Source organism: Thamnophis elegans, chromosome 7 (genome assembly GCF_009769535.1).
Source record: "Thamnophis elegans isolate rThaEle1 chromosome 7, rThaEle1.pri, whole genome shotgun sequence".
NCBI lineage: Eukaryota > Metazoa > Chordata > Lepidosauria > Squamata > Colubridae > Thamnophis > Thamnophis elegans.
The window spans coordinates 40,141,529-40,154,037 of record NC_045547.1 but is presented as its reverse complement, the minus strand read 5'-3'; the positions used below and the strand labels follow the sequence as shown (position 1 = coordinate 40,154,037).

At 36.1% G+C, this 12,509-nt stretch overlaps 1 protein-coding gene across 4 annotated transcripts in view; it reads right to left on the bottom strand.

Annotated features, from left to right (window-relative positions):
- The window catches only part of CEP290 (centrosomal protein 290), a 68,181-nt gene that overhangs the window by 13,184 nt on the left and 42,488 nt on the right, over window positions 1–12,509 (bottom strand). For all 4 annotated transcript variants that reach the window (XM_032220590.1, XM_032220593.1, XM_032220592.1 and 1 more), the window contains 9 exons: window positions 10,995–11,194; window positions 10,437–10,650; window positions 9,312–9,449; window positions 6,496–6,717; window positions 5,501–5,626; window positions 5,127–5,272; window positions 3,407–3,562; window positions 1,412–1,535; window positions 523–657 (listed from right to left, as the gene is read on the bottom strand). In XM_032220590.1, coding sequence (XP_032076481.1) covers window positions 523–657; window positions 1,412–1,535; window positions 3,407–3,562; window positions 5,127–5,272; window positions 5,501–5,626; window positions 6,496–6,717; window positions 9,312–9,449; window positions 10,437–10,650; window positions 10,995–11,194 — 1,461 coding nt within the window. The remainder of the gene's footprint in view (window positions 1–522; window positions 658–1,411; window positions 1,536–3,406; window positions 3,563–5,126; window positions 5,273–5,500; window positions 5,627–6,495; window positions 6,718–9,311; window positions 9,450–10,436; window positions 10,651–10,994; window positions 11,195–12,509) is intronic.

Genomic DNA, 12,509 nt, shown 5'->3' with positions numbered 1-12,509 from the left:
ATTTACATTAGAAAAGAAGAATGTGAATACAATGTTATTCAGGGTAATAATGCATAAGGATGATTGTGTTCTAACTAATCACTAGAAATTTCAATATTCCAAAGCTTTTGAAAAAAGGAGGAATCAGTGATAAAATCAGTTTATTATAACCACAGTAAAATAGTATAAAGATAAATGGGAGAAAAGGAACCATGTACTCAGCAGATTTTGATATGTAAATTCAGAATCTAAACAAAAATTGCATAAATATTTGATATTAAAATGTATTGCCTGATCAAAATTAATTTTAATGAGATGCACATATGAATGTCTTTAAAACAAAGGCTATTGTATAATCTACAATCATAGTCATATCTCATAAACAATTTCATTGTGAAATAATTTATTTCCAATAATCTAAGGTACAGGGGTATATACAGAAATTGATCCACTGATATATCTGAGCAGTTGTTACAAATTCATTTTTTTAAAAAGAAACAGTAATTTTCTGCAGACCATCAGATTCATAAAATAAAAATATACCTTTAATCTTGGCAAGTCCTTATTGGCTTGTTCTAACTGGAATCGTAACTCCATATTTTCAGATGACAATATTAGATTCTCCTTTTGAAGCTCTTGTTCTTTTTGATGTTGATCATCTGATCCTATCCCTGATGTCTTCAGAAGAAAGTTAAGTTATAATCAATGTTTAAAAGCTTAATAGTTGGCATTTTAAGATATTTAACAAATAGCAATGCTATTTAAGAATACTTAAATCTTTAATTATTAATTAAATTAATACTTTAATTAAGTATTAAAGAATACTTAATGGAACCTTAATTATATTTCCCATAATTCTGATGACAGGAAGCAAAAAAGCAACTGCTACTATAAAGAAAATGTGTATACAATCCCTTCAAACTTATTTGCACTTTTTATTCAAAACATGATCTTGCCAACGCAGCATATAAAACCCAAGATGTCTAAAAAGTAAATCTACAGTCTATTATTTTAAAAGACTTCAGCAACCTGAATAGTTTACAGAAACAACATAAATATAATAATATTTTCCTTCCATTCAATCATATCCAATTGCAGAACAATTTCCTGCACTTTTCTTGACAAAGCTTTTCAAAAGTGGATGGCCGTTGCCTTTTTTCTAGGAGAAGTGAATAGCCCAAGCTCACCCAGATGCTTTGTGCCTAAACTGGGTTAGAACTCCTGGTTTCCAGCCTAATGCCTGATCTGATCTGATCCACAAGCTACCTCTATAAATAATAAATAGCATAAAATATACTATTATAATTGTTGGTGCTATGGTCAAAAACATTGTACTAAAATAATCATAAAAATATTGACAAAATCACTGGAACTTATAATCTACTATAGCAATGAATTTTATCTTGAAAAAGTATTTATAAGCTTAACTTACTGATGGCCTTGAACATGTGTCTCGGGGAAGCTGTTTCTCTAGTACTAGTAGTTTTTCTTGTAGATATCTGTTTTTTAAGTGCAAATCTTCTACAACAGCATCCCGAGGGACAGCATATTGTGTTCTTGATATACAAATGAAAAGATTACTTAATAACTGCACAATTTGACACGTGATTCATATTTCATATAAAGAAATGGCTTATATTTGTGTGACTATGTGATAAGGTTGGTTTAATCATAAACATTAGTTAAAAGAAAAAAGTCTTCTTTGGGTTGAATTGGACTTCTGATTTACATATATTTTAATGAATAATTATTGGCAAAAATACAAAATTGCCATTCCTTTCAACTGTCACTAATCCATAATCCTGAGATTTCATAAAAAGTTCTCCACCCAGATATTAAAAAGAGACTTATTCAATTTTTAAACATCAATCATCGACAGGAGTATTATCACATTGCATTGTAAGCTAGCTTAAAAATCAATGAATTCTTTGGAAGAAAGAAATATGTCAGTATATAAAATGAATTTCAGAACTGTTCTCCTTATACTGACCTCCCTAAATGAAGGAGCGAAAGTTAGTACAGAAATGTGTACAGGTAAATCTCAGTGACTGCATCGGACAGCGATCACTCAGTGATGAAAAAGTAACTTTGAGACCAGTGCCCATATTTATAACCTTCACAGTGTCTGTCTGTCTGTCTGTCTGTCTCTCTTGTTCACCATTACACTCAGTCAGTACACATTGTTCTGTACCTGATCCATGTTTTCCCCTCTCCTTACAGAAGAGTTTTTGTAAACAAGTTATCTCTTCCTATACTGCTTGTCTCTGCAGTGCTTCTCTAAAAGTATTAACTGCAACTTAACATGCTCAGTTTTGTGGACTTAGTTGATTAGAGCCCTTCAGTTGCCTAAAAATTAAATTTTACATTAAAGACTTTTGTTTGCCTCCTAAGACTTCACTAGGCAAACAGTAGGAGTTAAACTTAGGGTTGTGCATTCTCCACTGTTTGCCTGCTTACTCTCTAGTAATCCCTTTTTCTCCAATGAATATAAAAAGATTAATTTCCTTCATTCTAATTATCCCAGCATCAGGCTGAGCATTCCAAAGAACAGAGGAGTGAAGAAAAAAGAGTATATGATTTGACGCAAGTTCTGGAAAATTTCTCTGCTGTTTGGGATCATATCCTGACACTGTAAGTCAAAGGAAAACTCATGTAAAATAGTAAGCATAGTTGCAGTCACATGATTTTCACACTAATTGCTTTGCTTAATGACCAAGTCATCTGTCCCAATATTGGTTGCTAAATGAAAACTCAATTTTCATGAGCTGAGATTGTCTGAAAGAGCTGCCTGCCAAAGAATGTCAGCTTCCTTTTTTGTGGGCAGGTGGTGAAATGAATTCAGATCCTGATCATTTAAGCTCCATTTCTGCACCCTACCAAACGAGTTCCCTTCTATGCATTGAGAGGGTCTTAACTCCTTCAGTGGGGTAGAGAAACAGGACTCAGATCCTGAAGATCTGAGCTTGGTTCCTGCATCCTGCTAAAGCTGATCCCTTCCACCCAGGGAAAGAGGCTGATATCCTTTGACAGCCACTTCTTTCAGCCAGCCCCTAGAGACAAGCAGAAAGCAGAGAGCCAGCACCATACAGTAAGTAAGGCACATGAGGTACCTCAGGTAGGGTACCTTTAGCTGGCTTGATGCAGACTGTGCATGAGTGTTTCTCAGAGGCTGAAAATCCTATTTGGATTTGGGCAGGGAAGATTTTCAGCTATTAAACAGAACCTCTACCCCACATTCCTGAGGCATCCCACACTCCTTACCAGGGACTTTATCTGCTTAACAACATGCATGATCACTTAACATCGGCAACAGAAGTGCCAGGATTGTGGTCATTGAGCAAAGCAATTACATGAGCAGTCACATGACATCTTGCTTAACAACAACTTCATTCAATGCCTAAGATAATAAAATTGATTTTTTTCTTACTTCAGGTGAACAACTTCATTCTCCAGATCCATATTTTGTTTACGAAGCTCTTCTAATTCTCGCTCTGATTCGGATGCTCTGACTCCCATAACATGATCAACAGTGACACTGCAGCTTTTGAGTTTCTTCTGCAAAGTATTTTTTTCTTTTTCAGCCCTGAAATATGTAATTTTTATGAATGCAACTTGTTTTCATGTGGATGAAGTATGCAAAATTAAATGTGTGCTAAATATTTATTAAAATAATATATATAATATGATATACCGTATTTTTCAGAGTATAAGACACACCTTTTTCCCACAAAAAAGAGGCTGAAAATCTGGGTGCATCTTATACACTGAATACAGCATTTTTTTGCCTCCTGAAACCCCACTCCTTTACCAAAATAGCCGTGCATAGCTTGTAGAAGGTTTTCAGAGAGCTCTTGGAGGCTGAGGAGGAAAGAAATGAGCAAAAAATGGATCATTTTTTGCTAAATTTTGCCCCCCACAGCCCCCAGGAACACTCTATAACTGGGATGGTGAACCTATGGCACATGGCTTTATAGGAGCCTGGGAGGGCGAAAAGAGCCTCCCCCACATCCCCCAGAGGCCCTCCGGAGGCTTCAGGAGCCTCCCTGAAGCCTCCAGAGCGCAAAAAAAGTAGCCCTATGGGCAAACTAGAAGTTTGGGAACACACTTCCGATTTGCTCATAGGGTCAGTTTAAGTCCTCTCTTCAGGGACCTTCAGGCTTCCCTGAAGGCTCTGGAGGACTAAAAATAACCCTACGAGCAAACCAGAAGTCACCCCACCCCTGAAGGTCCCTGAAGCCTCCAGAGGGCCTTGGGGGGGGGAGGCTGTTTTCGCCCTTCCGGGTTTCTATAAAGCCTCTGGAGCCTGGGGAGGGCACAAAAAGCATGCAAAAAATGGGGGGTCATGTCTGTCATGTGCCTATGCGCACTGGGGGGTCGCGCATTGTATTATGGATGCAGAACGCCCACGCATGCGCCTCCTACGCCCCCCCCCCCCACTTATGGCACGCGAGCCAAAAAAGGTTCGCTATCGCTGCTCTATAAGCTTCCTAATGTCCTTTTTTTGACAAAAACGGGCCTTTATTTTGCTCGTTATTCCCCCCCCCCCGCCGCTCTCCATGAACACTCTACAAGCCTCCTAAGGGCTATTCATGCCCTTTAAAAAAAAAACCAGGCCCGTTTTTGCAAAAAATGGACTGTTTTTGGGAGGTTTGCAAAGTGCAAAACCTTTTTTTAAAAAAATTTGCCTCTTCAAAATCTTGGTGCGTCTTATACTCCGGTGTGTCTTTTACTCTGAAAAATACGATATATTCATTAAAACAAACCTTTTACTTCCTCTTGCAGCTTTATTCATTTTCAATTTTTTTCAGTGAAAAACACCTTTTACAAAAGCATTTTGAAATGTGTGCTCTAGAAGCAATTTCTAAAAAAGATATATTGCTATTTAAGTTAATATATTACTGTTGAATGATATATATAAATGTTCTGTACCATATTTGATTTCCATTTTTGCTAATGATTACTTTTAGTAGTTGCTTGTGGTGATTTCTGATGAAGTAGTAAGATTGTAAAATGCATTTATTAATGTGAAAAACGTATTATGGCTCAGAATATATTTTTTCAGAGGAGATCAATTCTTATCAAATACATTTAAACAGCAATAAGTTTTGATATCATAGGTAATAAAAAATGGAAAAAATCAAACTAACTTGGAAAAAAGTTCCTTCATTGTGTTAAGCTGTTTGCTTAGGGATTCTATCTCCTTTTCTTTTTCTTTCAGCTTGTTTCTCATCCCATCAGCTTTGGTCTGCCATTTTTTACATTCCTCCCATTTAATTAATTCTTCCCTTGGGCTCTATAAAGTGAAGAAAAACAAAATGAACAATCTTCCCCTTTAAAGGTTTGCAATTTATCAGTCTCTAATGAAGCATATGTTTCTTGAAAATATGTGCCTTTGCATGTATAAACAAATACTATATGTAACATACCATTTAATAAAAATACCATATATAATTACAAAATATGGGAGGGGCATAGCAAGTCAGAAATAAGTCATATTGGCTAAGGACATTTTATATCATACTTTCAACATCCTGTCTTCTCTTGGATTCTTTTTTTCTGATTCATCACTCTTCTTTCCAAGCTCCGTTTCCATTCTTTTTATTTTTCTTTGAAGTTCATCTATTAGACTTTGCTCATCAGCCTTGCCCTGAAAAATAAAGAATTGCTTAAATCATAGTTCCTGTACATCACAAGTGACAAAGTACTACAACATTAGTATAAAGGCATTAATATTAATATAATACTTTATAATGGCATAAAGACTGACAAGTATGAGTATTTCAAAATTAGCAATTTCACAGGTTCATTTGAAAAAAGTGGATACCGCATAGATAATAGTTTGTGATTATAAATGTTGTTATATATGTAACTGGAATTTCACTTGCTGAAATGACATAGAACAAGATGCAAGAAACATGTGAAAGCATTTGTCAACCCTGAAATTGGCCAAACTTTGGCCATTTTCTCTAGGGAGGTTTCTCTTTTCATTGCTTCAGGGCTGACACAGCCTGGAGCGAAGGGGCCATGGAGTGGGGTGTCGAGATAGTTAAGAGTATTGTAGCCTAAATAAAATTCTTTCCCCTAGGAATCCAGGATGGTGCAGATGTTCAAAAGGTAGAGACTGGGGTCACCTAGCAACTGGAGAGTATGCTGATTCAACCATGTGATTGGAGACTCTGAGAAGTGACAAAGTTTTACTTTGAGTGAAAAACCGATGGGAACTTACAGCTGTTTTTTTTTACCAGGAACATGCCAATTTGATATGTCCCAATTAAACGTTCGAGGAAATTGCCTGCCTCGAAGTTCTTATTGAATGGGATGTATTACTTGGAACCCTGACATAATTCTTCAAGCTTAAAAAAGAAACCTAGATGATGGAACAAATGTGCTCTAAGCAGAGTTCTGCATGAATGCAGTGTGATTTGTTTCATGACTGGATGATCAATTGCAGTGCTAAAAAAATAAAACAGCCAACAAACCAACAAAAAATGTCCTATGACAAAAAGGACTATTTACCTGAATTGAACTGGTTAATCTTTTATTCTGATTTTTCAGTTCTTCATTATCTTTTTCCATATCATCTTTCTCCCTTAGAACTTTAGTGTAGGCTTTCGTTTTTTTCTGAAGTTCTTGATTTAAATCATCCATATCATCTAATAGAGAATTCTCTTTATTTTTGCTTAATTTAAGAGCATCTTTAAGTTTCAACAATTGGTCATTCAAATCTTCAATCTGACTCTAAGAAATTAATATATATTAATATTATTTAGGACAACCAAAGAATGAATGATAGCATTAAATTCATAGGAGGGAAAAGGTTGAAAGCATTAATTTCTGGCAATAGAAGATAGGGTCTTATCTTAGTTGCAAAACACAGGAAAAATCAGTTGTATTTAATGGCTCCCAATTCAAAGCCACAAATTGTTTTTTACCACTGCATCCATTTTCTCAATATTATCTACTTTTGCTGACTGTGACTTTACAATTCGCTTTATCTGAGAAGAGGAGGATCTCTAAGAGGGTTTCCTAGTTTCATGGTTCCTGCTTGAATAGAAAATGGGACACCATGGCCAGGAAAGCCTCTGCTCAGATTTTGTTTGTGTATCAAATGCAGCCATTCCTACAGCAGGAAGAAACAGTAAAAACATCTGCCACAAGGCCTAGAGAACAACATTGAGGGCAGTCAAGGCTACGATATACAAGTGTCTGATAATAATATTTTATGGACTAATATTGATTTTATGAGTTTCTGTTTTGGTTATATGTTTTTCTTATGGCTTTATATTTTATTGTTGCAGGCCAGGGGTGTCAAACTAGCACCCTGCGAGCCAGATACATCATGCACAGGCCACACCCACCCCGGCTCTGCAAAGGCAAAAAATATCACAATACGTCACAACATCACGTGACGCGATCGAGTTTGACACCCATATTGTAGGCCATCCAAGATCAGTGACTGAGGTGAAGAATTCTTACAGTGGTGCTTAAAAGTTTTTGAAACCTTTTGAATTTTCAATATTTCTGTGTAAATATGATTTAAAACATGATTTTTTTCCTAAATCCTAAAACTAAATAAAGAGACCCCATCTAAACAAACCAGTTAAAAATATTATACTGAAAAATTCAAAATGTTCACAAACTTTTAAGAACCACTGTATTTGAATTTTTTAAATTTACTTTTTTCCCATTTTGTTTTATTTTTTGGGCTAAAGTTGTAATGCAATTGAATTGAACTGCTAGCCCATTGGAAGAATTGTAATACTCTAGATATTATTAATTATTGCAAAATATTACGAGGTTCTAATTTATTATTATTTTTCTAGGAAAATATTCAGAACCATATTCTTTTCTGATACATTGTGTTAATAAATATCTTCTTGTGAAATCTCAATTTGTAATACTTGTATTGCACTTGAAATGGTATTCTTTTGACTATGCGGCAGCAAACTAATAGAAATACTGGTAGTATTTCAGCTGTTATATTTCTTTCTGACTATAAAAATAATTTATTATTCTATATCCAGCTCCATTCTGGGAAAGTGTTTTTTGTTATAGAAAGCATCATACATACATCTTCCTATTTTTGTATAATCCAGGTAGACTTATTTAAGCAGTTATTTCAGATGTCCTGATATAGTAGAAATGTGTGTGCCTGTGATTGTTATATCATACTGACATATAATCTTTTGATACTGTTTTTCCTGTTTAATCTGTTATAGATATGCTTTGATAAAAGAAAATTATACATATGCCTCAAATAACCATTTCACAATAAATACTGTTCATCTAAAACCCAGAAAGATGAATGCCCTCTGGAAAACTTGACGAGATGTCCTTCAAAAACTCTATCAGATAACTGTTAATAACTTAAGCTGAAACTTTTGAATAAATAGTAATCACTCATATCTTGCTTTTGCAATTCAAAGTTTCAGAAATTATCCAAATAATTGCCCATTCTTTTATTTTGCCTCTTCTATTATTGATTGCCTTTTATTAATAACTGCCATTAAGTTTGTAATTTTTGGCTAGAAATACTTTTGGGAGACAAATAATTTTCCTAGCTTTCCCTCAATTATTTAAAAAACAAAACAAAACAGAACAATTGTGTCTCAGCAGATTGGAATATCCAATATCAAAGATGTTGGAAAGTCCAAAACTGACTGACGTCCTTGGCCACCAGGACAGAAGGGAGAAATGAATAGCATTTCTATTTCCCATTATTTGGTTTAATATAGATAGATAGATAGATAGATAGATAGATAGATAGATAGATAGATAGATAGATAGACAGACAGACAGACAGACAGACAGACAGACAGACAGACAGATCCCACCTTATAAAGAAAATATATCCACTCCTCATTTAATGAAAAAGTTATGTTCCAGTGACTTGGTTGTAAAGCAAAATAGTTGCTAATTATTGTATACCATGTAGAGTCTCTCTTTGAGGGAGATGGGCAGTACAGAAAAGTTAACAATAAATTTAAAACATGTAACTGAAAGCCACTGTGAAAATTGCTGGTTGCTGCTATGTCATTCAGAGAAAGGTCTCATATAGGTATACCAATATTGTTTTCACCTTGGCATGTATTGTTGACAGATGAACAAAATTTGGATGTAAATGTATGCATTGGTCAGAAAATAAATTTTTAATTACCATATTTGTGAATGGTCGCTAACTGATGTAGTTGCTAAATGAAGAGCATTTGCATCCATTCCAATTGTGAACTTTTTTTGGACAAAAAAATGCAATTTTCAAAGTGAGATAAATTGCTGCTAGACACTGTTTTGGTATGAAACCAAACCAAACCAAAATGCTGGTTCCTTTTTACCCTCAATTCCTTTGTGTGCTTGTCAACAATTTGCTGAACATTCATATGTGCCTCCTTTTGTGATGCTACAGAAATGATCTGTTGTTCTGCAGCTGCTGTCATTTCTGCTCGAAGTTCCAGAAGTGCCTTGCTCAAAGCCTAAAAATATCATTAAAAAGATACAAATAAGCTCTGTAAATTAAAAAAAATAACTATCATTATTTTTATATGTAAATAAACCCAGAATTTAACTTTCTGTAGAACTGAAGTTGCAGTTTCTGGCTGAGGTTTTTGAGTGGTATTTTTGGAATAAACTGCAAAAATCAATAAATAAGGCTACAGAAAATTTTATTTAATTTATAAGTAACATTATTTATATAAGTCTATGTATAACTTTCTGTGTGTGTGTGTCCTCAACTTACAACTATAATTGAACTCAAAATTTGCTGTTAAGTGAAACGTTAACTGAGTTTTGTCCCATATTATGCCCTTTCCTGCTTCAGTTGTTAAGTGAATCACTGCAGTTAATAAGTTAGTAACTCAGTTGTTAAGTGAATCTGGCTTCTCCATTGATTTTGCTTGTCAGAAGTTTGCAAAACCTTAGTCATATGGTCACAGAAGGTCACATGACCTTGGTATATAGCAATGGTCATTAATATGAATCAGTTGCCATGCATCTGAATTTTGATCACATGATTATGGGACTGCTGCAAAGGTCATAACTGTGAAAAACGGTCATAAGTCACTTTTTTCAATGCTGTTGTAACTTTGAACGGTCACTTAAATGAACTATTGTAAATTGAGGTGTGTGTGTGTGTGTGTGTCTGTCTGTGTGTGTGTGTGTGAGACAGTCAGTAAAGCATCTCAGGTACTGGACAGTTTGGGATAGAAAGAAATGAAAGGACTATCTCTATTTTGCAACCATCATGCACCATGCAAACTAAGTAAGAGAACAAAAGAAAAAAACGCAGTATTGAAAGTCTGCCAGCTCCGTAAAAATGTTGGCAGATAGGGAGCGTTTAATATGGCTTATAAAATGACTTTGGCTGTCTTTGCATAATATACATCACCAAGAAGCTTGTCAATGATTGCACCTATCTCCTCCCTAGATCTAGTCTCAAAAAATTGTGAAATAATCATACTTACTTTTTGTTGCTTCTCTTTTAAAGCTAGCTGATTCTTTAGTCGTTCCACTAGATTCTTCATTGTAGTTGTTGGAGACCTGTTATTTGCTTGTCTTTGTATCTCCAATTCACTTTTTATATTCAGTAGTTCTTTTCCCATTTTTGACAATAAACTCCTTAAGTCTTCTATTTCATCTTGCAGTTTTTTAACTCTACACTGATGCTTCTCCTCAAGCCTAGCGCAACAAAATAATATATAAAACTGAATTCCACTATTAAACTGAGCACAGCCAGGTAGACTAAGAAATATTCAAATATTATTCATAAATATTTCTCACACTGTCCTAAATTTATATCAGAATTTAGTAAACTAAACTAATTTACTGGTAACTAAACTCAGTCATGTTATTAAAAGGTGAGTAGTGAGACAATGATAATAGCTCTAAAAATAATGTTCAACTAATTTTAAATTTATACAGTGATAATTCAAAATTTAATTATTTATGCAACACAAGACTCAGTTATAAGTCAAGAAAACAGATCAAGAATTTCTAATATCACAACTTCATTCTAAACTTACTGGGCCCTGATGTTATCAAATTCATTGATTTTTACTGCAGTTATCTGCTTTTGCTTCTGCAAATCAGATGATGTTTTCTTTAATTTGCTGAGAAGAGAATTAAGGGAGCTGTCCTGTTCTGCTATAGTTTGTTCCAGTTCTGCCACCCGAATTAAATGTTTACTTGCCGGAACAGCTAAAGAAGGCTTTTGAATCAACTCCTGTAGAACAACGAAGATTGAAATAAATCTTTCTGTACTCATTTATTACACTTTAACATCAAAAATCAAAGTTTCTTGCCAATACATTTGTAAAAAAAGGTTAATTTAGCCTGTATGATTCTCAATTCAGAACATATACATCTGTCAAAATTAGGAATTTTCAAAGTCACAAGAATTTCAATATTTGATTTAAATATTCTCCTTGTAGTCATCAGTAGGATGATATATTTTTCCCCAGATCACAGATTTTACTCCTATGCTAAAGAAACAAACGCAAAACGCAAAGAAATTGTATTTTTAAGCTTTTTGCTAGGTAAGAGACATTAAGGAAAAATACTGGTACCATGTTTCCCCGAAAATACGACAGGGTCTTATATTTTTTTGACCCACAAAATATGGCCTTGGGCTTATTAGAGGGGGCGGGCTTATTGTTTTGGTGTTGCTCTATGGTTATGGGCAGGCTGCCAGAAGACTTTGTCTGGCAGCCTGCCCATAACCATAGAAAACACTCCTAGAGCGGCCGCTGCTGGAAGAATTGGAAGCCAAGTTCCGGAGTTTGGAAGCTGCAGAAGAAATTTTGCTCGGAGCTCGGCAGCAGCTGCAAGAGCCCAGAGCATGGTGGGGCTGGGAGGCATGCGAGCTGGGGGTGGAGCAGGCGCTCGCGCAACCCCCCTCTGCAGCCAGGCAGTGCTCCATGCACTGACCTAGGGGGTATCCTGAATGTGCCAAGCCGCAGCAGCTGGGTGGTGGGCAGAGCACCACATGGCTTGGCGTCTTAGGGATACTCCCTACATCAGTGAATGGTGCTCTGCCCGGCTGGAGAGGGGGTTTGCCATGTGGCTGCTTGTGATCATGGTCACGTCATGACTGCTTCGTCCCTGAGGCTGTGCCCGGCTCTTCGGGAGCCCGTTTGCAAGGGAGCAGCCGCCCGGCAACTCCACTCTCCAGCCAGGCAGAACGCCACTCCCCAACCTAGTGATATCCCGAAGGTGCCAAGCAACGTGAGTGCCTTTCTTCCACCCCTCCGGCTCCCACGGCTTGGCACCTTTGGGATACCACTAGGTCGGTGAGCGGTGCTCTGCCTGGCCAGAGGGGGGGGGGTTGTCCAGGGGCTTATTTTCAGGGGGGGCTTATATTTTTGCCCACCCATAAAATGTGGCAAGGCTTTAGTTTCAGGACATGTTGTATTTTCGGGGAAACACGGTAGTCCACAACTTATGACCGCAATTGGACCCAATATTTATGTGAGAAATTAAGTGAGAAATTTGTAAAGTGAGTTTTACCCCATTTTATGACTTTTCTTGCCATATTTGTT